The sequence below is a fragment of the Gadus chalcogrammus genome, chromosome 17, assembly GCF_026213295.1.
Source record: "Gadus chalcogrammus isolate NIFS_2021 chromosome 17, NIFS_Gcha_1.0, whole genome shotgun sequence".
Lineage (NCBI taxonomy): Eukaryota > Metazoa > Chordata > Actinopteri > Gadiformes > Gadidae > Gadus > Gadus chalcogrammus.
Genome location: NC_079428.1, coordinates 8,799,039 through 8,821,768, shown reverse-complemented (window position 1 = coordinate 8,821,768; position 22,730 = coordinate 8,799,039). Strand labels below are relative to the sequence as shown.

At 49.6% G+C, this 22,730-nt stretch overlaps 1 protein-coding gene across 1 annotated transcript in view; it reads right to left on the bottom strand.

Annotated features, from left to right (window-relative positions):
* Positions 1-1,434: 1,434 nt before the first annotated feature.
* Positions 1,435-22,730, bottom strand: part of dock11 (dedicator of cytokinesis 11) — a 79,828-nt gene continuing 58,532 nt past the window's right edge. The window contains exons 38-55 of the mRNA XM_056576065.1: positions 22,109-22,156; positions 20,863-21,008; positions 20,359-20,474; positions 19,426-19,563; positions 18,558-18,740; positions 16,225-16,338; positions 15,438-15,653; positions 14,199-14,256; positions 12,380-12,486; positions 11,770-11,892; positions 10,801-10,914; positions 9,984-10,130; positions 9,398-9,608; positions 8,536-8,726; positions 7,258-7,358; positions 6,927-7,065; positions 4,067-5,575; positions 1,435-1,518 (exon numbers count right to left, since the gene is read on the bottom strand). Of these exons, the coding sequence (XP_056432040.1) occupies positions 5,486-5,575; positions 6,927-7,065; positions 7,258-7,358; positions 8,536-8,726; positions 9,398-9,608; positions 9,984-10,130; positions 10,801-10,914; positions 11,770-11,892; positions 12,380-12,486; positions 14,199-14,256; positions 15,438-15,653; positions 16,225-16,338; positions 18,558-18,740; positions 19,426-19,563; positions 20,359-20,474; positions 20,863-21,008; positions 22,109-22,156 (2,242 nt within the window). The 3' untranslated portion in view covers positions 1,435-1,518; positions 4,067-5,485. The remainder of the gene's footprint in view (positions 1,519-4,066; positions 5,576-6,926; positions 7,066-7,257; positions 7,359-8,535; positions 8,727-9,397; positions 9,609-9,983; positions 10,131-10,800; positions 10,915-11,769; positions 11,893-12,379; positions 12,487-14,198; positions 14,257-15,437; positions 15,654-16,224; positions 16,339-18,557; positions 18,741-19,425; positions 19,564-20,358; positions 20,475-20,862; positions 21,009-22,108; positions 22,157-22,730) is intronic.

Sequence of the window (22,730 nt, the reverse complement as noted above, 5' to 3'; positions counted from 1 at the left end):
TAGGATACCGACAGCCCTGAGGTCCCATTGCCTGGGGTCCAAGTGGCCTGCTGTCCACAGAGAGACGTCTGGGAAGATCCCCCGTCACAGGGTGGGTAGAGGAAGAATTTGAAGTCGGTCACGAGTTTAACTGAAATAAATAAATGGATAAGACCTTCGTTAAACAACGTACAAACAGCACAAAATCACCATCATAAATGGGGAATTGAAGGTACCCTCTGTGACTAGTTCTTTAAACAACATTTCAAGAACTAGGCGACACAGAGTTAGGCGAGAGTAAGGGATTGATTTTTAGACTCATGTTTATAATACCGTAAAGCCGTATTATCTATGAGCCGCAGGAGTGGTAAAAAGGGGGTTGCATGATTCAAAATACCATATATAAGCCACTCTGTAGTATGCAGATTCAAGGCATTAGTAAAACCCTGAACTTTTAGACAGGTTCAGAAAACAAGGCCTCTTTTGTTTTGCAAGCATCTCAGTTAGACGCAGATGCTTTGAATTATCGTTCATGGACTCGGTCTACCTTGTTTGTTAGTCAGTTATGCCGATGTTTATTTCTATACAAGGTTATCCCTTTGCTCACTAACACCTAACGTCAATGAGTTACATGGGCTTGACGTAGTGACGGCATTAGGAACTACACGTTTTATATAGTATACAAATCACGGTAAATGGCCCAGATTGTTTTCTTTGTAATATTTGTGTTTACAAAATCGACCTACAAGCCGCTCGGGATAAGTACATCGGGCTACGACCTGACAAACGGCGGCTTTGCCTCAAAACTACGGTAAGCACCACCAAACCCCTCTCCCATCCATCCCTTTGTTCTCTAGGTCCCAGTTCTCGGGCTCCAGCCCTTCTCGTGACGTTGTATCGAGACGTTAAACCCTGCCTCTAGAAGCCCTTGATCACTGGGCGCTCTGGAGGATCGCCTCACCTTGGCGGGGGACGACTATGGAGACAGGGTTGCTGCCTTCATACGGGCACCGGGGCGTCCGGGTTGATGTGGTGGTCTTTAGGGTGAGTGTCACGTTGGAATTCAAATCCGTCAAAAATAATTTGTATTCTTTGACACCATAAGGAATGCCCTAGGAAAATAAAAGAGAGAAGATGACATGGCGCACACACACACACACACACACACACACACACACACACACACACACACACACACACACACACACACACACACACACACACACACACACACACACACACACACACACACACACACATGCTTAACTGTCAATCATCATTCCCTCCGTAATGACGCCTTTGTGATTTGGATCAGCACCCATCTATAGCGTCACTTTGTAGGCCTAGCCCACTACATCACTTTATAACAAGGAGGAGGGAAGCTGGAATTCAATTAAAGACCTACCGGTTTTGTATGCGGGGCATGAAGAATATATTTCAGCGAGCAGTTGGGGTTGAGAGGGTGTGCCTGCCAGGTGAGACGGATGAAAAAGGGATCAATCCACTCGTAGGAGAGGTTGAATGGCGGAGGTGGAAGCTCTGAATAAAAAAGACAAAAAACCACCTTAGGCATATGTTCAAGAGAGGAATATTTACGTTGGAAAATGTTTTATAGTGTCGGTTTGTGTGTGTGTGTGTGTGTGTGTGTGTCCAGAACGAGCCCTACACATCCACACACTGCGCCAATGCCCATTGATCATGACGTCAAAGTCAGTCCCCTTCTCCTCATTGTGAACATTCATCCGTCTTGCATATCACATGCTGGAAGGCGGCTCCCCAGACGCCAACATGACATGCATCACTGAACCCATATTAAATCTTTACGAGTAAGAAGATAGCATCAGTATGGAGACAGAGCCATATACTGATACGGATAAGACAAGGCCTCAGTGAGTTCTTAGAAACGCTGAGTGGTGACATGTTTTCTTCTGCTGTAACCATAGAGATGTGTATTTGCATTTGCGCATCATTGTATCACTGGTTTGACATGTTAAAGATTAATTCAATTCAAGCTACACGAGCTACACCCTAAAGAACAGTTGAGCTGCCTGAAACCAAACGGCTTAACAGGCCAGATATTTATGATACCCCCCTTTCGCCAAGCCCCCATAAGGGCAAGAAAAAACTCCCTTAAATCAGCAAGGAAGAAATCTAATTTAAAAGTCAGTGTATGACAGAACCGTTTTAAATATGTATACTTTGAAATGGTTAAGTCGAGTACTGATACTGTACATTGTTTTAAGGGTAACTGTTTATGATGTTCCCTGAAAAGTATGTTGTAAACAGGCTCAAGTCATGCAGGACCATCAAATTGAAAAACATCCTACGGCGCCATAATGTAATCACTAGAAAGAAAACATGTCCCCCCTTTTTAGTTTTCATCCAGTTTTATTTTTGTTTATGTTTGAGACGCTGGGAGATACTCGCTTCCTCAAGTAAGATTGATTGCATTGATTGATTCATTTGTCGACTTTGCGCACCTCAGGAGTTTGGGGTTGACCAGACGCAAAGCCCGTTCTGATCTGATGCTCTGATCTGATGCTCTGATCTGATGCTCTGATCTGATGCTCTGATCTGATGTTCTGATCTGATCTGCTGCTCTGATCTGCTGCTCTGATCTGATCTTCTGCTCTGATCTGCTGCTCTGATCTGATCTTCTGTCTAATGTTCGGTCTCATGTTCTGATCTGATGCTCTGATCTGATGTTCTGATCTGTTGACTTTGCAGCGTTTCTCCAGGATCAATACCGTGGTGTGTGTGCATGGTGAATCTCCGTCTGAGCAGCTATGGATTATGGGCAGGGGGTAAGGCTAAGGCTACGGCGTGAGGCAGATTGCATATACAACATCGCTCCAATACTCATAACGTTACACGACGGTACTAAAGTATCATAAAGTTGGCGTTGGTCCATGGGAATAACCAAAACTCTCTTCCCAGAACTCCTGGGATTTTGAGGTATCCTAACTCGTCTCTTCAGACAAAAATAGAACAGAATTATTATTTGCCATCAGCAATTCTGAGAAATTATTATTAATAATAATTATGAATTATCATCATCATCATCATTATTATGATGATTAGGCCTACTAATTATTATTTGCAATGAAACTTATCTCGGAATTCTTTATAACTTGAGATAAGTTTTCAAAGCAGCATTTATATTTATATATAGTGCATGCTTTATGCTTCCGTACGCAAAAAGGCACAAATCAGTTCATACAAATTCAGCAAAATTAAGGATAATGAAGGGTTTACGCTCAACATGTCAATGGCCCAGAACCCCCTGACCACCACCCATTTGAAGTGACGTAATATTCAAATTTTAATTGATTTACCGGTAATATAAATTGTAACGGAGTCTACGAGAAAATTGTGCGTCATGTGTGAGAAACAAATTCGGGAATACCAAACCACAGACTACCAGTGTTGCCAGATTTCCCGCCCAATCTGGCAACTCGGTAGACTACCGGGCATACGGGCCGGTTCCCGTAATCCCAAAAATAATTTACTTTCACAATTCTTGGAAAGATTTTTCGTAAAAAAATGTGAATCAAAATATTCACCTGTTCTACATCGTTTTGGAATCGTCACAACGAAGCACATCACCAACATGTAATAATCCAATGATCTGCAAATCATGGTCCAATCCGACCCTAGGGGATTCCACCTATTTCCAAAATAAAAGTCCGGTCAGGAACAACTCGAGCGTCTTGGTTGTACTCCGACGGACTAGACACCGCATATCTACATGTTTCAGTGGGCACCCAGGGTCATACCAGCACAGGACTCAGGCAAAAGGAGCTAATGCTTTGGTTAAAGGCTTATCCCAACCCTACACTGATACTAGTCCATGGAGTGAGAAGGAGCGACTGGAGTAGAAATGACGAGCAGCGCTGGGGTGGAGTTTAGAAGGGAGAACCACCTCCCTCGCTTCCAAGGCGTCCTCCTCACCGGGGCGGGACTTTAATTGATATGGCTTTGGTACATTCTACTTGCTGTAGTTTGGTCTGGCTTTGCGAGACTACTCCGAGAGAGACTCGGCTAGAGCGGTTCGCCGGCAATTTATCCTATGGAGCAGTTCACTCACCGTGTGCCTAAGCTTTCGTTAGTCTCTCCATCGCCTTGCTCACTCCCGGAGTAACAACATTTACACCCTCTCCATCATTCAACATATTTGTAGGCTTCAGTGAACTGTGCTATTGCTTTTATACAACTACTTTTATATTTTGTGACCGTTTCTACTTCCAGGCGCGGAGTGATATGCAAACTTTCACAAAATGACTGGGCGTCATAGCAGTTATGTATACGCTCATTATACAACAGTTATGAACCAATCAGATCGCTGGATTTAAGCCACCCGTTGTATAATATTTTTTTTTTCTCCCACATTTTAATTATTATGCACCGTCTAGGCCTACACAACTTTTGTAAAAGGACAATGAACAAATTATATGCCAGCAAAAAATGAATGACAAACCATTATTTTCCAATAATTTCAAAACATTGTTTAGTTAATATAGTCTTTACAATATGTCTATTTGACAAGCATCTGCACTAGGCATACAATGCATCCGAATGCAAAATTGACAAGTGCATCCATGGTCAGGTGGATGTTAAAAATATAAATACATAGATACCTCATTCACAGAATTTAATTTACATGATGGCAATACATTATGTACAATTGATTACTATCCATTGATTGGCATTTTTTCAGTGTAGCACTTGTGAAATACTGAGTGAGAACTGAGTGAGAATCGATTTCTATAATTAGACCTGCCCGTTCAGAAGGCAGCGGAAAGGCACAGAATTGTAAGCAAACTATCTGTACGTTTACACCTTGGTTTGGGATGCGAGTATGCACCAGCTACTGAGCTACACCCTAAAGAACAGGTTGAGCTGCCTGAAACCCAGCCTACGTTCTCTATACTACTGACTTTGTTGCACTCACATGCTGTGTTTGTTTTTCTTTATAGTTTGCACCGAAGCCCACTGAGCAATGTTCAAACTGACTCATATGAAATATGTCTCTTTCTTTAAAATCTAAAATGTGTTCAAATCAATCATTTTTTAAACATGGCTACTCCCTCCGACGGCTAAACCTGATTGCGAAATCGGTCCCTCATACCACCCTGTCACTGAGTCCTGGGGGCGTCAGCTCTCAGGAACATCCATACGCTCAATACTGCGCTGAACGCCATAACACCAGCATGTGTCCCGTTGTGGTCCCTTCGTCGAAACCGCCGTCGCTTTGGCCGCATGGCCCAAGCGAAGCGCGCCAGCCTTAGGGGGATGACCCCCTCTGCGGACACGTGTCTGCCAGGGGTTGGGGTCTGCCAGGGGGCGGGGTCTGCCAGGGGGCGGAGCCTGTCAGGGGGCGGAGTCTTGAGTCGCAGCGGAAGAGGGCAGAGTGTGTGAGCCAGGACGAAACACAGAGGGGGGGCTGAGAGGAATGGGGGGTGGGCGGAGGAGAGGGGGTGGGAGGTGTGTCTGGGTGTGGTGGCGCCTAGCCCAGCTCCGCGCTGGTGGTCCCACTGATGGCACTGAACACGTGGAGGGAGTCCTGCAGCAGCGAGCGCATGTCCTCTGGGTAGATCTGGAGGGGGGGGGGGGGGTAGAGGGGTGAGGAGGAACAAGGGGGGGAGGATGGGTGAGGAGGGAGGAGGGTCGAGGAAGGGGGAGGATGAGGGGGAAGAAAGGGGTGAGTAGGGTGAAAAATATGCATGAACACACAAGAGTTTAAAGTCTCTTGGAAACATTGGTCACAGAAAGTCCAGTCTAGTTGCCAAGACTTGTGGTTTCCTGGGCTTACATCAATACCGTACAACATAAAAACATCTGGCCAGTGCTTGAAACAAGATGAGCAAAAAAGATGGAAAAGACTTTTAGGCGTCGTAAAGCTTGCGTCGTACTGCAACGTTGTGCTCCATGTAAACTACAACTCAACGGACGGGATGACGATGGACGGGTAGGGGTGTTGATGCGGTGGGCAACTGTTCTACGACATCATGACCCTGTTCCGACCGGCCGTTAAATGAGCCTCAGGGCGATCCCATTTCGGCGGATACTACTGACGTGACCGAGAGGGGGCCAGCGGGACGCCAGACATTAAGGTTATGTTTTTACACAAACACAATCTGGTGTCTCCAGTCGGACCAGGGTCTGCCACGACGCTCACTTTACCTGGCCGTCCTCAGAGCTGAAGAGCCAGCAGAATAGAGAGAAAGAGAGGTCAGGGGTTAGAGTCAGGGGTTAGATACAGTTGTGTTCAAGGCTGAAAAATGTGAAGGCTGCCAATAGAAACACACAAAGGCAAGAAGCGCAAGATCCAGAACCTGTGTTGTAACGTACTGGAATTGGAAGCATGCGTATGATTCACTGATAAGTGAGTGGGGGTGTGTATTGCTGGTCCGTATTGTATTTTACAATGCTCTTTTACATCATCTGTCTTTTATTATCTTCATCACCAGCGTGATGCAATCTGTGGTCTTCTCTCGGGCCATGTACGTACGTATTAAATGAACAACTAGGACCGCTATGCGTCACAGAAAGGTATTAACCATCCCAAGCGACCGAGCTTTACGAGTGATTCACCGAGACCACGTTATTATTCCTAGACGAAATCATGCGTCTAGGAATAATGACATTTTAAACTCTGAATGATGTTCAGCACATGCGGTAAGGCCTGAACACTGTTTCAGATTAGAGTCCCCAGGGCGGCGGGGCTGATTGTTTGACTTGGAACGTACTACAGCAGCCCCACGAATGGCCAATCGGCACCAAACTCTTTGGAGACCTGCTCTTCATCTGGTGGAGGAATCCATCAATAAAAAAAGGGTCCACAGGTACTATGTAAATGCAAAAAAGTTGTTCAACATGCTCAAGAAAGTGGTACCTTTGAGCCTTAATGCTCAGTGTGTGTAACCTGTGTGTAACCTAACCCTCACCTCTTCGTGGATGATGTCAGACAGCTCTTTCACCATGTCCTTGAAGTTGGACTTCAGGCCCTCCTGGTACTCAAACTGGTCCTCCTTGATCAGGCGCTCGTTCATGTCCAGCGCTATGCTGCACGCCTCCACGAAACGCCTGCACGCACGGGTACGCACACACACCGTACAAACAAACATCAGGAGGGGTGATGGTGTGGGGAGGAGTGGGGAGGGTGGAGGAATGAGGTGGAGGAAGGTGGAGGGGCGAGATGGGTGGAGGGGGTGGAGGGGTGAGGAGATCGGGGGGAGGAGGGGAAGGGGAAGGGCTGGAGAAGTGTGGAGGGCGTACCTGAATATGTCCTTCAGCTCCTTGGCCTTCTTGCTGGCAGACTGGTTGGTTCTGCTGTCGTCCAGGAAGGCCCTGGCATAGGCCATGGGGCCGGCGTTCACCTGCACACAGCAGCAGGAGCGTCAGGATTCAGCCGTACCTCTGCACAGGTGTACACCTGAGGCTGAGAGAGGGTCCTCAACTGTAGCCTTATCTTGGGCTGACGCTACGCAATTCCCAGCCTCTGAGTTTCTATGAGCGCTGTGTGCGCCAGTCAACAGAGGAAGAGGAGGTTCAACGTATGCATTAAGCAGTCAACCTCCACCTATGTAATTAGAAAACATTACATTGCTCCTTTGTCTAAGTTTAAGCAGACTAATTCCCTAATTTGTTTCAAACCCTATAAAAGATAGCTGTGAGAAATGTTTGAAACGTAGTGCAATGGTTTATCTTGCGCTTTGTCCTTGTGCAATTTTGATAATTACAGATTTCTTGGTGCTTAAGCACATACTCAATGTCATTTGTAAGTGAGAATTAAGAGCTTTTTCTACGCATGGTTGATAATAGAGGCCCCTGGTACTCAAACTTCCCTGTTGTGTCCATAAGCAACAAGAAAGTCCCCCCCCCACCCCGCCCCACAACCAGAGAAAGTGGTGAACTCCGAGAACCGGTTTTCAAATATGCAGGCATGCATGTTAAGACACGTGGGGGTGGGATCTCGTTTGCACAGACACACAGACGCCCTTTTTCCGTCAAACAAGGTGTTAGTATTTCTAAATGCAGTGCTATTAATCAGGTGTTTCAGAGGTTTTTGCTCACCTCCAGTGAGTCGGGTCTGTGTGCATGATTTAGTTTGAATATATAGCATGAGCCCATTAATGTAGCCCAACCCAGGCCATTTTTGCAAATGAATATACATGCCTGGTTCATGCCTGGTTTAATTGAATTGACAACTTAATAAACAGAGCTTTGCAGGGCTTCCGGAGCCCTCACAACGGCCTACATGTTGAGCAGTATAGTCTAGTGGCTAGGGTTTTTCAATGCCCACTTACCTGTAGGCATCCTTGATAGTAAGACGCCCCCTATCTTACTAAGCCCTAAGACAGCTCTTTGATGACACATATTCACTGCTCACAGTTAACAGTGTGTTATTGCAATCATGAAAATAGAAGGATTGATGGATAGATAAAAACAACAAAACCCACGTTCAACTGCTTAATTACAAAAACACGACACAAAATGATTCCGCCTTCTGATTGGTCGATGGCTACCGACCCAGCGTCGTGATTGGTGGGTCACCTGCACAGAGACGCAGCCCTGCAGGATGAGCTGCAGCTTGATCATGTCCACCTCGGGGCTGGAGCACAGCTTGGTGAGCTCGGCCGTGCGCGCTCGCATCTCGTCGATGGCCACGTCCACCGGCTTCAGCTCCACCTGCCGCTCGGACACCACCTCCACCCGCTTCTTCACGTAGGGGAAGGTGTTGGAGGCTGGGGGACGGGAGGCACGGAGGGACGGAGAGAGGGGAGGGGGACGTACAGGAAGAGAGAAAGGAAGGAAGAGAGAAAAAAAAGAGAAAGAAGATCAATGACAGAATAAGAAGGAAAGATAGGAAGAGGGAGTGTGAGGCAGACGGACACTTCAGATTCAGGAGTTAATAATTACATTGGATGTACTTTATTCATTTGATTTTTCAGGTAATGATTGAACTGCAGGTTGTACCGCTAGCTTGGTCATTAAACCGCTACCTTTCACCCACACACAAACATTGGTTTTCTTTCACTTATTCGTTTTGAGCATCACTTCCGTCAGAATTCGTCATGTTTTCCAATTTGTTATTTCCGAATTTAGACAAACATATTTCTAGAATTTCTAACTAAAAAATAAACGCTAGAAAATCTAGAATGGACCATGGGAGCTACTGAGACCATGGGAGCCACTGGGACCATGGGAGCTACTGGGACCAAGGGAGCCACTGGGACCATGGGAGCCACTGGGAACATGGGAGCTACTGGGACCATGGGAGCCACTGGGAACATGGGGACCACTGGGAACATGGGGACCACTGGGAACATGGGGACCACTGGGAACATGGGAGCTACTGGGACCATGGGAGCCACTGGGACCATGGGAGCCACTGGGAACATGGGACCACCCGTACTGGTGAGGACGGTGCGCCTCTTGCACTGCTCCTCCACGCCGCCGTGCTTCTTCCCCGTCAGCGTGTAGGGCGTCTCGAACACGAAGCGGTTGATGTTGTGGCACTTCTCGAACGCCGTCTTCTTCTCCGGCGCCTCCTTCTCCTCGAAGTAGGCCTTGACGAAGGTCACCTGGACGTACGCCAACTTGGGGTCCAGCTCCTTGGGGTTGACCTGGGCACAGAAGGAATCGGGAGGTTTTCCGTGAGGAAAGGCACGTTTTTTTCCGGTGACAAGGAATGATTTACCTTGACTTTGAATCAGTCATTAAAGAACGGTCCGTCCAATTTAAATAGATCTGTAAAATCAATGAATAAACGACACAAATTATCGTGTACCATTCCCAGAATGAATTTAACGACAATAAGTCGTTCAAGAAGTAGGAAGTAAGAATAAAAAAATAAATAAAAATCCAAACACACCAGATCCGAATTCCCTTTGAACCCTGTTTCCTCATTGAGTACACAACAGATGGAAACCAGCACTGCCAAAGCTAGCGTTTCTCTCTTTCGGGAGCAGAATGTGACACCTGCGACCCATCACCGCTACCTTGTTGGAGTCCTGGATGATCTGGACGTTCTCTGCACCAAACTTGTCTCCGTAGAGGGAGAGGAGGCGCTGGGAGATCTCCGACAGGCCCGTGAGCTTGGGCTCCTTATAGATGTACTCCTTACCGTCCTCCTCCTCAAAGAAACCCTGCACGGGGGGAGACCAGGAGGAGGGGAGGGGGGGGAGAGGAGGGGAGGAGGAGGGGAAGAGGAGGGGAGGAGGGGAGGGGAGGAGGGGAAGAGGAGGGGAAGAGGAGGAGGGGAAGAGGAGGGGAGGAGGGGAGGAGGAGGGGAAGAGGAGGAGGGGAAGAGGAGGGGAGGAGGGGAGGGGAGGAGGGGAAGAGGAGGAGGGGAAGAGGAGGGGAGGAGGGGAGGGGAGGAGGGGAAGAGGAGGGGAAGAGGAGGGGAAGAGGAGGAGGGGAAGAGGAGGGGAGGAGGGGAGGAGGAGGAGGGGAGGAGGGGAAGAGGAGGGGAGGAGGGAGGAGGAGGGGAAGAGGAGGGGAGGAGGGAGGAGGAGGGGAAGAGGAGGGGAGGAGGGGAGGAGATGGAGGGGAAGGAGTTGGAGGAGAGGAAGATGCAGCAGAAGGAGATGTCGGACAGGAAGAGGGGGAGAGGAAGACGTAGAATAGAAAGAGGAGAGAAAGATTGATGGAGGAAGGTGGAGGACAGGAAGGTTGAGGACAGGAAGAAATAATCTCAGTCATAACATGTATTAAATTAGCCCTTTGGTGTCCGTGCACGTCACTGGAAGGACCAGACCGAGCTTTGGTCATCCTCCAACAACCCTTGACCCTGGCCACACACCCCTGGTCCCTCACCTGTCCGTAGAAGGCCACCCTGAAGTAGGTGCCCAACAGCCTGCGGCCAGACTGCATCACCTCCATGATCTTGTTGTAGGCCCTGGTGAGCGTCTCGTACAGGCGACTGAGTTTCTGCACAGAGAGAGGCCGAGCGAGGGAGAGCGAGTTTGTGTTTACACTTTACTGTATAAACATTTCTTTGATTGTCAAATAAGTGTCTCAGAGGGAGAGTTTATGGTGAGCATGTGGCGGTCGAAGTCCTCGACCCCTTTCCAGTTCAGGGCAGGAGGTCGCACTACAGGATGGGGAGGAGAGAGAGAGAGAGAGAGAGAGAGAGAGAGAGAGAGAGAGAGCGAGAGAGAGCGAGAGAGAGAGAGAGAGAGAGAGAAAGAGAGAGATATGGAGAGCGAGAGCGAGAGCGAGAGCGATAGAGATAGAGATAGAGATAGAGATAGAGATAGAGAGAGAGAGAGAGAGAGAGAGAGACAGAGACAGAGAGAGAGAGGGAATAGATTGTTCTCTACATCACACGCTTCTGACACTACTAAGTCCTACTTATTGACTTGTCTTCTGCAAGGTTCATGTCCTGACATGAACCTTGGTTGGTCAGCGGCACCCCTTATTAGGAACCCTCTCTACCCTAGCCCAACTGACTCCCAGCGGCCGACCTCCTCCTCCTCTGTGACCTTTACGGGGCTTTTACTATCACAGAGGAGCATCAAGGGGAGGGGAGAGGCAACTGCCAAGTGTGGCACACACGTAAAGTTGTGTGTGTGTGGGTGTGTGTGCGCGTGCGTGTGTATGTGTGTGTGTGTGTGCATTATTGGGTACTTTCCGCAGCTGTGTTTACGACGAACAACCTTCTCTCAAGATGCTATTTTGCAATGTTGTGAACATCTGGGTGAAGAGAAAAACTGTGTGTGCGTGTGTTTGCGTGTTTGTTTTGTGCATGTGTGTGTTACATGTGCTTGAGTGCGTGCGCAGTACCATGAGCTCGTGGCGCCTCTCGTAGACGGGGATGATGAGCTTGGCTACGTGGGTGATGAGCTCGTAGCGCTCCGCCTTCCAGAGGGCCTCCACGCAGGCTTCCATATGCTCCACCAGCACCTCCTGGAGAGGGAACACCGCCCGGTTACACAGCGACGGCGCCAGCCGGGCTCTGCTAGTCCGCTTGAAACCCTATGCTACGACGCAAGGGCCGCTAGCACGCTCCAGGCAGAGGCTACGCTAAGCTAGTCCACACAAAACACCTGGTATGAGTGCATGCTAAATGTAGTTGCTAAGCCAAACAAAGTGCATAAGGTTAGGTGGAGTACCGTGATGCCTCCTTGACAGAAACAACTAAGCTCGTCCAGGCAAAACACCTCAGGAGAACATGTATGATTGCTAAATAAAGAAGCTCAGCAAAGCTCGTTCTGACGAGACGCATTCCGTTGCGTTATGATGCGAAAGCGTCACTCAATGTTCCGGTCACAGGCTCTTCATAAACATTAGTATGAACGATGCCATGTCATCCTGCCCTACATTGATAACCCGGACTAGTCTCTGGGGGCACCACCGGACCCTCAGTGGTGGGGCAGGCTGGGGTAGGACCGACCTCGGTGTAGTACACGTCCTGCATGCCCGAGTCCTCCTTCATCGCGGCCTCCTCGTCGATGTTGAACGTCACCTTCTTGAACGGCGCCAGCCCGCTCGGAAACAGCTCTGGGCAATTAAACACACATAGCCAATCAGATATGCGCCTTTATGGCTTTATGGCCAGCATGCAGACATTGGACATTGACTTGGACACACGTCTGTGCGTTGCAGGGACGGTTAGTGTCAATATTTTTTAGATTTGAAATGGGAGTGCACAGAGCATGGTTACAGTAGCCTGATACCAGCCAGACTGACGTATCACCGTGTCCCTCTCCATTTCCGTCTTCAGTCTGACCGTGCCTCCACTCTGACTGATTTCCGTAGCAGATTCTATGTTTCCCTAACTTAGCAGTAGAGGTTAACATCTTAACCAGCATGTAGTGAGAGTATAGTTCTTAACCAGCATGTAGTGAGAGTATAGTTCTTAACCACCATGTAGTGAGAGTATAGTTCTTAACCAGCATGTAGTGAGAGTATAGTTCTTAACCAGCATGTAGTGAGAGTATAGTTCTTAACCAGCATGTAGCTAGAGTATAGTTCTTAACCAGCATGTAGTGAGAGTATAGTTCTTAACCAGCATGTAGTGAGAGTATAGTTCTTAACCAGCATGTAGGTAGAGTATAGTTCTTAACCACCATGTAGGTAGAGTATAGTTCTTAACCAGCATGTAGTGAGAGTATAGTTCTTAACCACCATGTAGTGAGAGTATAGTTCTTAACCACCATGTAGTGAGAGTTAGAGACATTTTGTTAAACAAAACAGGGATGAATGCGACATGCTGTTTGTCCTTGGAAAGACTGGCGCCCACAACCAACGCAAATTCCCATCACCTGATAAGACCACGATAACAACCCATAACACACGCATACACACACAAACCTCATCATTCGTTTGCATGTCACTCCGACAAGGAGATTAACACCACGCCTTGGTTTCGGGTGCGTTTGTTTGTTTGTGTGTGTGCCTGCATATGTGTGTTTGTGTGTGTGTGTGTGTGTGTGTGTCTGTGTGTGTGCATGCTTGCCTGCACACCCTATTGACCACTTCCTTCTTAATTATATTAGCCTCACATCAGTGTGTGTGTGTTTGTTTGTGTCTGCGTGAGTCAGAATCAGTTTTTGACAGCACTTCAGAAGTGCACGTGATTGATGTACAGAATAAGGATGTTCAGGATCATAAGAGATTATAGAGATAAGATAAGTCTTAATTAATCCTGGAAGGATCATTCAACCATGCAATAACAGCCCCACTACGAGGAAGAAACACACAGGTTAGCGCACACTGTTTCCCTAAGAGGTGGTCCTGTGTGTGTGCGTGCGTGCGTGTGTGTGTTCCTAGGTTTGTTTGTGTGTGTTTCTGTGTGTGTGTTCCTAGGTGTGTGTGTGTGTGTGTGTTCCTAGGTGTGTGTGTGTGTGTGTGTGTGTGTGTGTGTGTGTGTTCCTAGGTGTGTGTGTGTGTGTGTGTGTGTGTGTGTGTGTGTGTGTGTGTGTGTGTATTTTTCTAGGTGTGTGTGTGTGTGTGTGTGTGTGTGTGTGTGTGTGTGTGTATGTTTCTAGGTGTGTGTATGTTTCTAGGTGTGTGTGTGTGTGTATGTTTCTAGGTGTGTGTGTATGTGTATGTTTCTAGGTGTGTGTGTGTGTGTGTATGTTTCTAGGTGTGTGCGCGCGTTTCTAGGTGTGCGCGCGTGTGTGTGTGTGTGTGTGTGAGTGTGTGAGTGTGAGTGTGTGTGTGTGTGTGTGTGTGTGTGTGTGTGTGTGTGTGTGTGTGTGTGCTCTTACTCTTCCTGTGGAGGTACTCTGCCACCAGTGCTGCCACGTGGACGTGACACATGGCCGCCTGCAGGAAAAATGAACAAATCAATCAACAGAAGCACAACCAGGAACCAGACACTTTTCTGTTTATTGTCCCATGCTCCTCTCAGTAATAAATATCCATTGTTATCGTACCAAATCAGAGGTCAATATAAGAATAAAATATAACAGAAAGCAAAGGGAATGTTGGCTCGGATCTGACCCACGGCAGCAACAGATGGATCGCTGTTGATTTGAATCAGCATATTTAAAGCACAACCGCGGTCCCTATCGCCTGATCACCAGGCCGTAACGCTCTCCAGGCCTTAACACTCTCCAGACCGTAACGCTCTCCAGGCCTTAACACTCTCCAGACCGTAACGCTCTCCAGGCCGTAACGCTCTCCAGGCCTTAACGCTCTCCAGGCCTTAACGCTCTCTAGGCCTTAACGCTCTCCAGGCCGTAACGCTCTCCAGGCCGTAACGCTCTCCAGGCCTTAACGCTCTCCAGGCCTTAACGCTCTCCAGGCCTTAACGCTCTCCAGGCCTTAACGCTCTCCAGGCCTTAACGCTCTCCAGGCCTTAACGCTCTCCAGGCCTTAACGCTCTCCAGGCCTTAACGCTCTCCAGGCCGTAACGCTCTCCAGGCCGTAACACTCTCCAGGCCTTAACGCTCTCCAGGCCATAACGCTCTCCAGGCCTTAACGCTCTCCAGGCCTTAACGCTCTCCAGGCCTTAACGCTCTCCAGGCCTTAACGCTCTCCAGGCCATAACGCTCTCCAGGCCTTAACGCTCTCCAGGCCTTAACGCTCTCCAGGCCGTAACGCTCTCCAGGCCTTAACGCTCTCCAGGCCTTAACGCTCTCCAGGCCTTAACGCTCTCCAGGCCTTAACGTTCTCCAGGCCTTAACGCTCTCCAGGCCTTAACGCTCTCCAGGCCGTAACGCTCTCCAGGCCTTAACGCTCTCCAGGCCGTAACGCTCTCCAGGCCGTAACGCTCTCTAGGCCTTAACGCTCTCTAGGCCTTAACGCTCTCCAGGCCTTAACGCTCTCCAGGCCTTAACGCTCTCCAGGCCTTAACGCTCTCCAGGCCTTAACGCTCTCCAGGCCTTAACGCTCTCCAGGCCTTAACACTCTCCAGGCCGAGGTCAACAGACAGGGGTCAGCGGATGGACGGATGGGGGGGGGGGCGCAGAGGCCGGGGGCCGAAGGGCAGGGGGCCGGGGTACCTCGGACAGGTCCCCGTTCTTGAGGTGTGCGCGGGCCATGCTGTCCAGCCAGGTGCGGCGCAGCTCGGGCGTGCTGGCGTAGGAGCGGGCCAGGCTGTACTGCAGGTCCAGCAGCATCTCGGGGTCACGCTCGTGCTCCCGCATCTGGGCCGTGGCCATCAGCACCGTGCGGATGCGCTTGGTCAGGCTCTTCACCTCCGCCGGGAACGCCGTCGCCTGGGGGCCACACGCGCACACACGCGCACCCACACACGCGCGCACACACGCACACACAAACACACGCACACACGCACGCAGACACACGCGGGCAAACACACAAACACACACACGTAAACACACACAAACACACACACACGTAAACACACACGAACACACACACACACACACACGTAAACACACACACATACACACGTAAACACACTCAAACACACGTATACACAAACAAACACACGTATACACACACACACACAAGCATGTAAGCGACGAGTTCATGCAATTTCGAGAGGCACGCTGACGCATAGACGCCGACACGTGCCCCTGCATGTATGCGCAGGGTGTACGTGGGCACCAAAAAAACTGATAACAGACAACACTCCAAGATGTGTGTCAAGTGTATACGCACACAGTTATGATCTATTACTAAGAGAGAAAAAGGCAGACCGACGAAAGGGATCTTATATGAAGGAGAAAGAAAGAGAGAGCGAGAGCGAGAGCGAGAGCGAGAGAGAGAGAGAGAGAGAGAGAGAGAGAGAGAGAGAGAGAGTGAGAGAGATGGTTCTGGCTCTACCTTCATGACCTTGTCGCTGTTGGCAAAGTTGTTGATGATGGACAGGGACTCCTGGAAGCGGGAGCTACCGGTTAGGGCTACGTCAGAGATGAGCTGGCTCACTGCTATGATGATCTGAGCCCAGGGGAGGAGGGGGGGAGGGGGGGGAGAGTGGAGGAGCAAGAGAGAGGGGAGGAGGAGCAGCAGGAGGAGGGGGGGAGGGAGGACGCAGAGGGAGTGGTGAGGAGGTGAGGGAGAAGGAGGGGGGAGGAGAGAGGAGGAGGAGGAGGAGGGGGAGAGAAGAAGAGTGGAGAGACAGAGAGGAGGAGAAGGAGATGAGAGGAGGTTAGGGGGAAGGAAGGAGAGCAGGAGAGGCAGGAGAATGGGGTTGGAAAGGGTGGTTGGTGGCAGTAGAAAGACAAAAAAACAGAGAGGAAAATCACAAAACTGCTACTGCATGTTAGTTCAACCCCCCACTGTGTGTGTGTGTGTATGTACGTGTGTGTGTGTGTGTGTGTACGCCCCCCCCCACTTCGACCTCCTAGCGGCGGCCAGCGTCACAGTCTTTGCCCCTAGCTACACGGGCACGGTTCCAGAAAGACCTCCTCCTACTGTTGTCCTCACCTGGTGTGAGGTATGGCCCGGATTCAGAGAGCTCTTCAGTGAGTTCCTTCTTAAGTAACAGCCTCTCTGACTAAGCGCCTGTTGCCGACCTTTCACTCAGTTCGACGACTCACGTGCTACGGTGCCATCGCCTGACTACCGTAACAATAACAAAGCCTGTCAGTCAAACTGCCAGCCCATCACTGAACCATGCCGGTTCCCAGTCTGCCTGCCCCATCTTGTCCCTGCCTCACCAGTCATTATCAAATATTTGTGTCGTCAGTAAATTCCTTTTTGATTTTCATTCTGTGTGAGTGTTCTCTTCGCTGTGGATTTGGGTCCACTATCGTAACAGTGTTTGTGGGTGTGTGCCTGTGTGTACACGTGTGTGTGGTTGTGTGTGTGTGTGTGTGTGTGTGTGTGTGTGTGTGTGTGTGTGTGTGTGTGTGTGTGTGTGTGTGTGTGTGTGTGTGTGTGTGTGTGTGTGTGTGTGTGTGTGTGTGTGTGTGTGTGGGGCGGAGGGCTGTGTGAAACATAAGATGTGAGAGAGAGAGGAAGGATGTTCTTTCTCAAGAGAACAAGTGAGTAACTAGCAGCCCAAGAGTGCTCCAGCCAAATGGGAAGATTAACTGATCATCTGATCTGATAATACAAACATGGTTTTCCAGTAACACAGTTGAGAAACAAGAAATGACGCGAAAAGAGTCCCTTGTTCCCATAGGCGGTGGAACTGCTCACAAATACAGCCATCCTACTCAGGGTACAATATAGATCGATAGGCACAACTTTATTCATACCCCAGAGGGGAAATTCCTTTGATACAGGACAGCAGCCTTGGAAGACACAGGATACAATACAAATCAATAAAAGTACTACTAGTGCTAAGAAATACAAAAATAGATGCTTGAGTAGGGGTGCAACGGATCATCATTGATCCGTGATCCGTTCGGATCATCTATTTCGGTTCGGCACACGCATGATCCGCGGATTGATTTATGAAAAAAAAAATTGCGCATGTTCAGTCCACACACAGCCGTAACCATTCCTGCTAGTTCCAGGGACAGAGCTACTTAACACGCTCTGGGTAAAAGTCCGCAACAGTTCCCTTTTCAATAAGCAAACAGTCCTATGGCTCGTTGTGATTTATTGTCCTCAGCGTACAACATGAAGAACAGTGGGCATGGAAAATAAAAGTAGGCTAGACTTCGGTGACTACTGTAACGATAACTGCTGCCTCCAGTGCTACGTCTGTTTCCATACTCGCGCTGCCACACAAACCTGTCGCCTAGGTTACCACACAGACGTAACACGTAGCTGACATAGCGATTGCTAACATAAAGAAAAACACATCGAGCATGGCCACGCATTTACAGCGACATCACCCCGGTGTTTCACTGACAGGAGTGAAACCGAAAGCGGCTCAACAACCGCTCATCACCGCGGCATTTAAGCAGCCCCTTCTTCCACAATCAGACCGGGCTAAAGCAATCACAAACGCTATTTTTTTATTTTTTTTGCTGATCCGAAAAATGATCCGATCCGTGACTCTGATCCGAGGAACGATCCGAACCGTGAGTTTTTTGATCCGTTGCACCCCTATGCTTGAGCAATGACAAACAGAGCAAACAGGTGTGTGTGTGTGTGTGTGTGTGTGTGTGCGCGCTCCTGTGTGTGCGACGTGCGTGTACGTATGCGCGTGAGCGCATGCGTCCGAGTGCGTGCGCCCGTGCACGTGTGCGCGTGAGCGTTACCTGCAGGTGCGTGCGCAGGAAGGTCTTGCGCTTGGTGAACTCGTAGTTGTTCCTCATGAGCAGGTAGAGCAGGCCGGCGGCCTCGGCCCGCAGCGAGGCCAGCCGCGACACGCAGCAGGTCAGCGCCTCGCAGCACAGCGCCGCACACAGGGTCACCCGGCCCTTGAACAGCACCACCGGGAACTGGGCGGGGGGGGAGAGGAGAGGCGGGGGGGGGGGAGGGGAGGGGGGAGAGAGGGGGAACGAGAGAAGGGAGGGAAGAAGCGAGAGATGGAGATTGAGAGAGAGGGCACCGTCGAATGGGACAGTATTGATAAAACAAGGGCATGGGTACATAGCACAGTGTACCAAGGGCCTAGCACAGCCTGTGAAGCCGAAGTCAAGTTACACAGGACGCTCAAGACACCTAAACCCTGTTCTGTTGACTCAGGAGGGACAGTTCAACCTGAATCGGACACTTCAAGGCAAACTCTGGTAATCCCAAATGTTTGTTATGTCGATGTTATCACCGACTCTTACACACACTGACACATACACACACACACACACACACACACACACACACACACACACACACACACACACACACACACACACACACACACACACACACACACACACACACACACACACACCCTTACATACACACAAGCACACAAAAACATCCACACTTAGTTAGTTTGTTAGTCCAATAAGAAAATACTCAGTTTAACTAATTTGTATATCTAGGATGTTGCAAAAAAGAACGTGTGTATGTGTGTATGTGTATGTGTGTATGTGTGCGTGTATGTGTATGTGTATATATGTGTTTGTGTGTGTTTGTGTGTATGTGTGCCTGTGTGCGTGCGTGTGTGTGTGTTCCATCCACCTTGTTGATGAAGGCCCGCAGCGCCGCAAAGACGTGTCTGAGCGCTGCTTCTGATTGGCCAACCTTCAGGAAGGTCAGGTAGACGTCAAACACCTTCTTCATCAGCACGTTGTGGCCGTCGTTGTCCAGCAACTTGTTCTGAGGATCCCCCCACCCCACACACACACACACACACACACACACACACACACACACACACACACAGACACACATACACACACACCAAATATGTTACCTATTTTCACTGTGTAATGTAATATAGGTTGAAGATGCATATATGACATATATGTGTTTGTTTGTGTGTGTGTGTGTGTGTGTGTGTGTGTGTGTGTGTGTGTGTGTGTGTGTGTGTGTGTGTGTGTGTGTGTGTGTGTGTGTGTGTGTGTGTGTGTGAACGAGATGTTTAGGACATCATATCACTGCTAGAATCATGTGCAAAAAAGACACATACAACAACACATTGGTGCACAAAAATCATTATTGCGATCAGTTTTGGCTTTATGACTCACATAGCACGACTGTCGTCGTCAATGCAAGCTGTGCTTTAGTTTGTTTTCACAACTCTTGGTGAAATGTGAGCTTGCATCTGTTGACCCAAGCATTTGAAGATGTGTTTGGACTTGCCCGGCGGCAACCCATGGCGGCCACATGGTTACCGCTCTCAACTTAATTATGCACTCATTTCGGAGAAGTTCTCAACCACCGGGTTGTTCAAACCGATGAGTCAAAGGGCTGGTGTGCAATACGAGACCTGGTGGAACTGGAACTGCCAACCTCCACAGCAGGGTAAAGAGAGAGAGAGAGAGAGAGAGAGAGAGAGAGAGAGAGAGAGAGAGAGAGAGAGAGAGAGAGAGAGAGTGAGTGTGAGTGTGAGTGTGAGTGTGAGTGTGTGTGTGTGTGTGTGTGTGTGTGTGTGTGTGTGTGTGTGTGTACCTTAAAGCACTGTGTGAAGAGCGAGAGAACGTCCAGGACGGTGAGACACACCTCAGTAGAGATGTTCCCCTCCAGCAGGGCCTGGTGGTGGACCTCTGCCTCAGACAGACCATTGCCTGCACACACACACACACAGTCATACATACACACACAGTGATACACACACACACACACACACACACACACACACACACACACACACACAGTCATACATACCCACACAGTCATACATACCCACAGTGATACACACACACACACACACACAGTCATACATACCCACACAGTGATACACACACACACACACACACACACACACACACACACACACACACACACACACACACACACACACACACACACACACACACACACACACATAAAAGTGATATATATTGACTTGGGAAGATGGGGGGCGTTGAGGGTCAGAAACAGCCAACCCACACACAGACACACGGACACACGGACACACGGACACACACCCGCGCTCACACACTCCTGAGGTACCTATGTTGAGTGTGAGGGAGGTGTCCATGGTGCCAAACTGCTGGATCTTGGTGTGCACCAGGCTGGCCCGGTTACAACGCATGGCAGGCATGGTCTGGGACTTCCTGTCGGTGGAGAACAGCCTGGAGGCCCACGCATCCTGGACCCTGCATGAGTTCGGAGCAGAACAGACCGGAGTGAACCACAACACTGGGACACCAAAGCCCACAGAATGACGCACGGCAGGCACAAGAAGAGTTGGTTGAGTATGTCTGCTGACCCTGACAGATTCAGTGACTCGGGGGAAATTGTATGTTTGTTTGAAATAGGCCCTTAGTCTCCTCAAACGGATGATAAAAACCATTCGCTGATGGGATAAAACAATAGCCAAGATGCATCTATGACATATATGTGTGTGTTTGTGTGTGTGTGTGTGTGTGTGTGTGTGTGTGTGTGTGTGTGTGTGTGTGTGTGTGTGTGTGTGTGTGAGAGTGTGAACGAGATGTTTATGTGTATGATGTCATATCACTATGAGAATCATGTGCAAAAAAGACACATACAACTAACACATCGGTGCACACAAATCATTATGCGATCAGTTTTGTATTTGTTACTCACGTAGCACGACTGTCGTCATCAATGCAAGCTGTGCTTTTGTTTGTTTTTTTCACAGCTCTTGGTGAAATGTGAGCTTGCATCAGGTCACCCAAGCACTTGAAGATGTGTTGGCGGCCACAAGGTTACCGCTCTCAAATTAATTATGAATGCACTCATTTCGGAGAAGTTATCAACCGCCGCTTTTTTGGCTAAACCATAGCCAACCTGATGCTAAACCCTAGCCATCCTGTGCCATCCCTCCAACCCCTCCCTTAAACACACAGAAATAAACTGTGTGTTACTCATCCTCCAAGAGGATGAGTAAATCTTTATAAACTGTCATTTTCTCTCAGGAGAGTCGAGACATGTCTTCCTTTTTCATTTAGCCACTGCAGTGTGAAATGCATGCAGTGTTTACTTAGCGGGTGTGTTTGAGTTGGTGCCCTACCATGACTGTGTAGCCCCAAAAACAAATATGCAGTTGCAAACCCTCTGCCTCGACATATACTCCCACAGACCCCCGCCCCAGACTCTCCCAGGGTAGGTCCACCCAGACCACACCCCACCCAGGGCATCGACTCCCCCATGTGTCAAACCCCCAGGCCCATCGCACACTCATGGAGTTCAGGACAGCAGCTAGACCCTCTGTGGTCCATCCTGGAGGCCTCACCTGCCGATGGATCTCTTCCCGATGTAGCGGAACTGGGCAAGGCATGTCCTGCAGGGAGAGGGGAGAGGGGATAGGGAAGAGGGGAGAGGAGAGAGAGGAGAGGGGAGAGGGGAAAGAGGAGAGGGGAGAGGGGAAAGGGGAGAGGGGAAAGAGGAGAGGGGAGAGGGGAAAGAGGAGAGGGGAGAGGGGAAAGGGGAGAGGGGAAAGAGGAAAGAGGAGAGGGGAGAGGGGAGAGGGGAGAGAGGAGAGGGGAGAGGGGAGAGGAGAGAGAGGAGAGGGGAGAGGGGAAAGGGGAGAGGGGAAAGAGGAAAGAGGAGAGGGGAGAGGGGGGAGGGGAGGGGGGAGGGAAGAGAGGAGAGAGGAGATGGGAGAGGGGAGAGGGGAGAGGGGAGAGGGGAGAGGGGAAAGAGGAAAGAGGAGAGGGGAGAGAGGAGAGGGGGGAGGGGAGAAAGGGGAGGGGAGAGAGGATAGGGGGGAGGGGAGGGGGGAGGGAAGAGAGGAGAGGAGAGAGGGGAGAGAGGAGAGGGGAGAGGTGGGAGTGGAGAGGGGAGAGAGGAGAGGGGAGAGGTGGGAGTGGAGAGGGGAGAGAGGAGAGGGGAGAGGGTAGAGGGGAGAGAGGAGA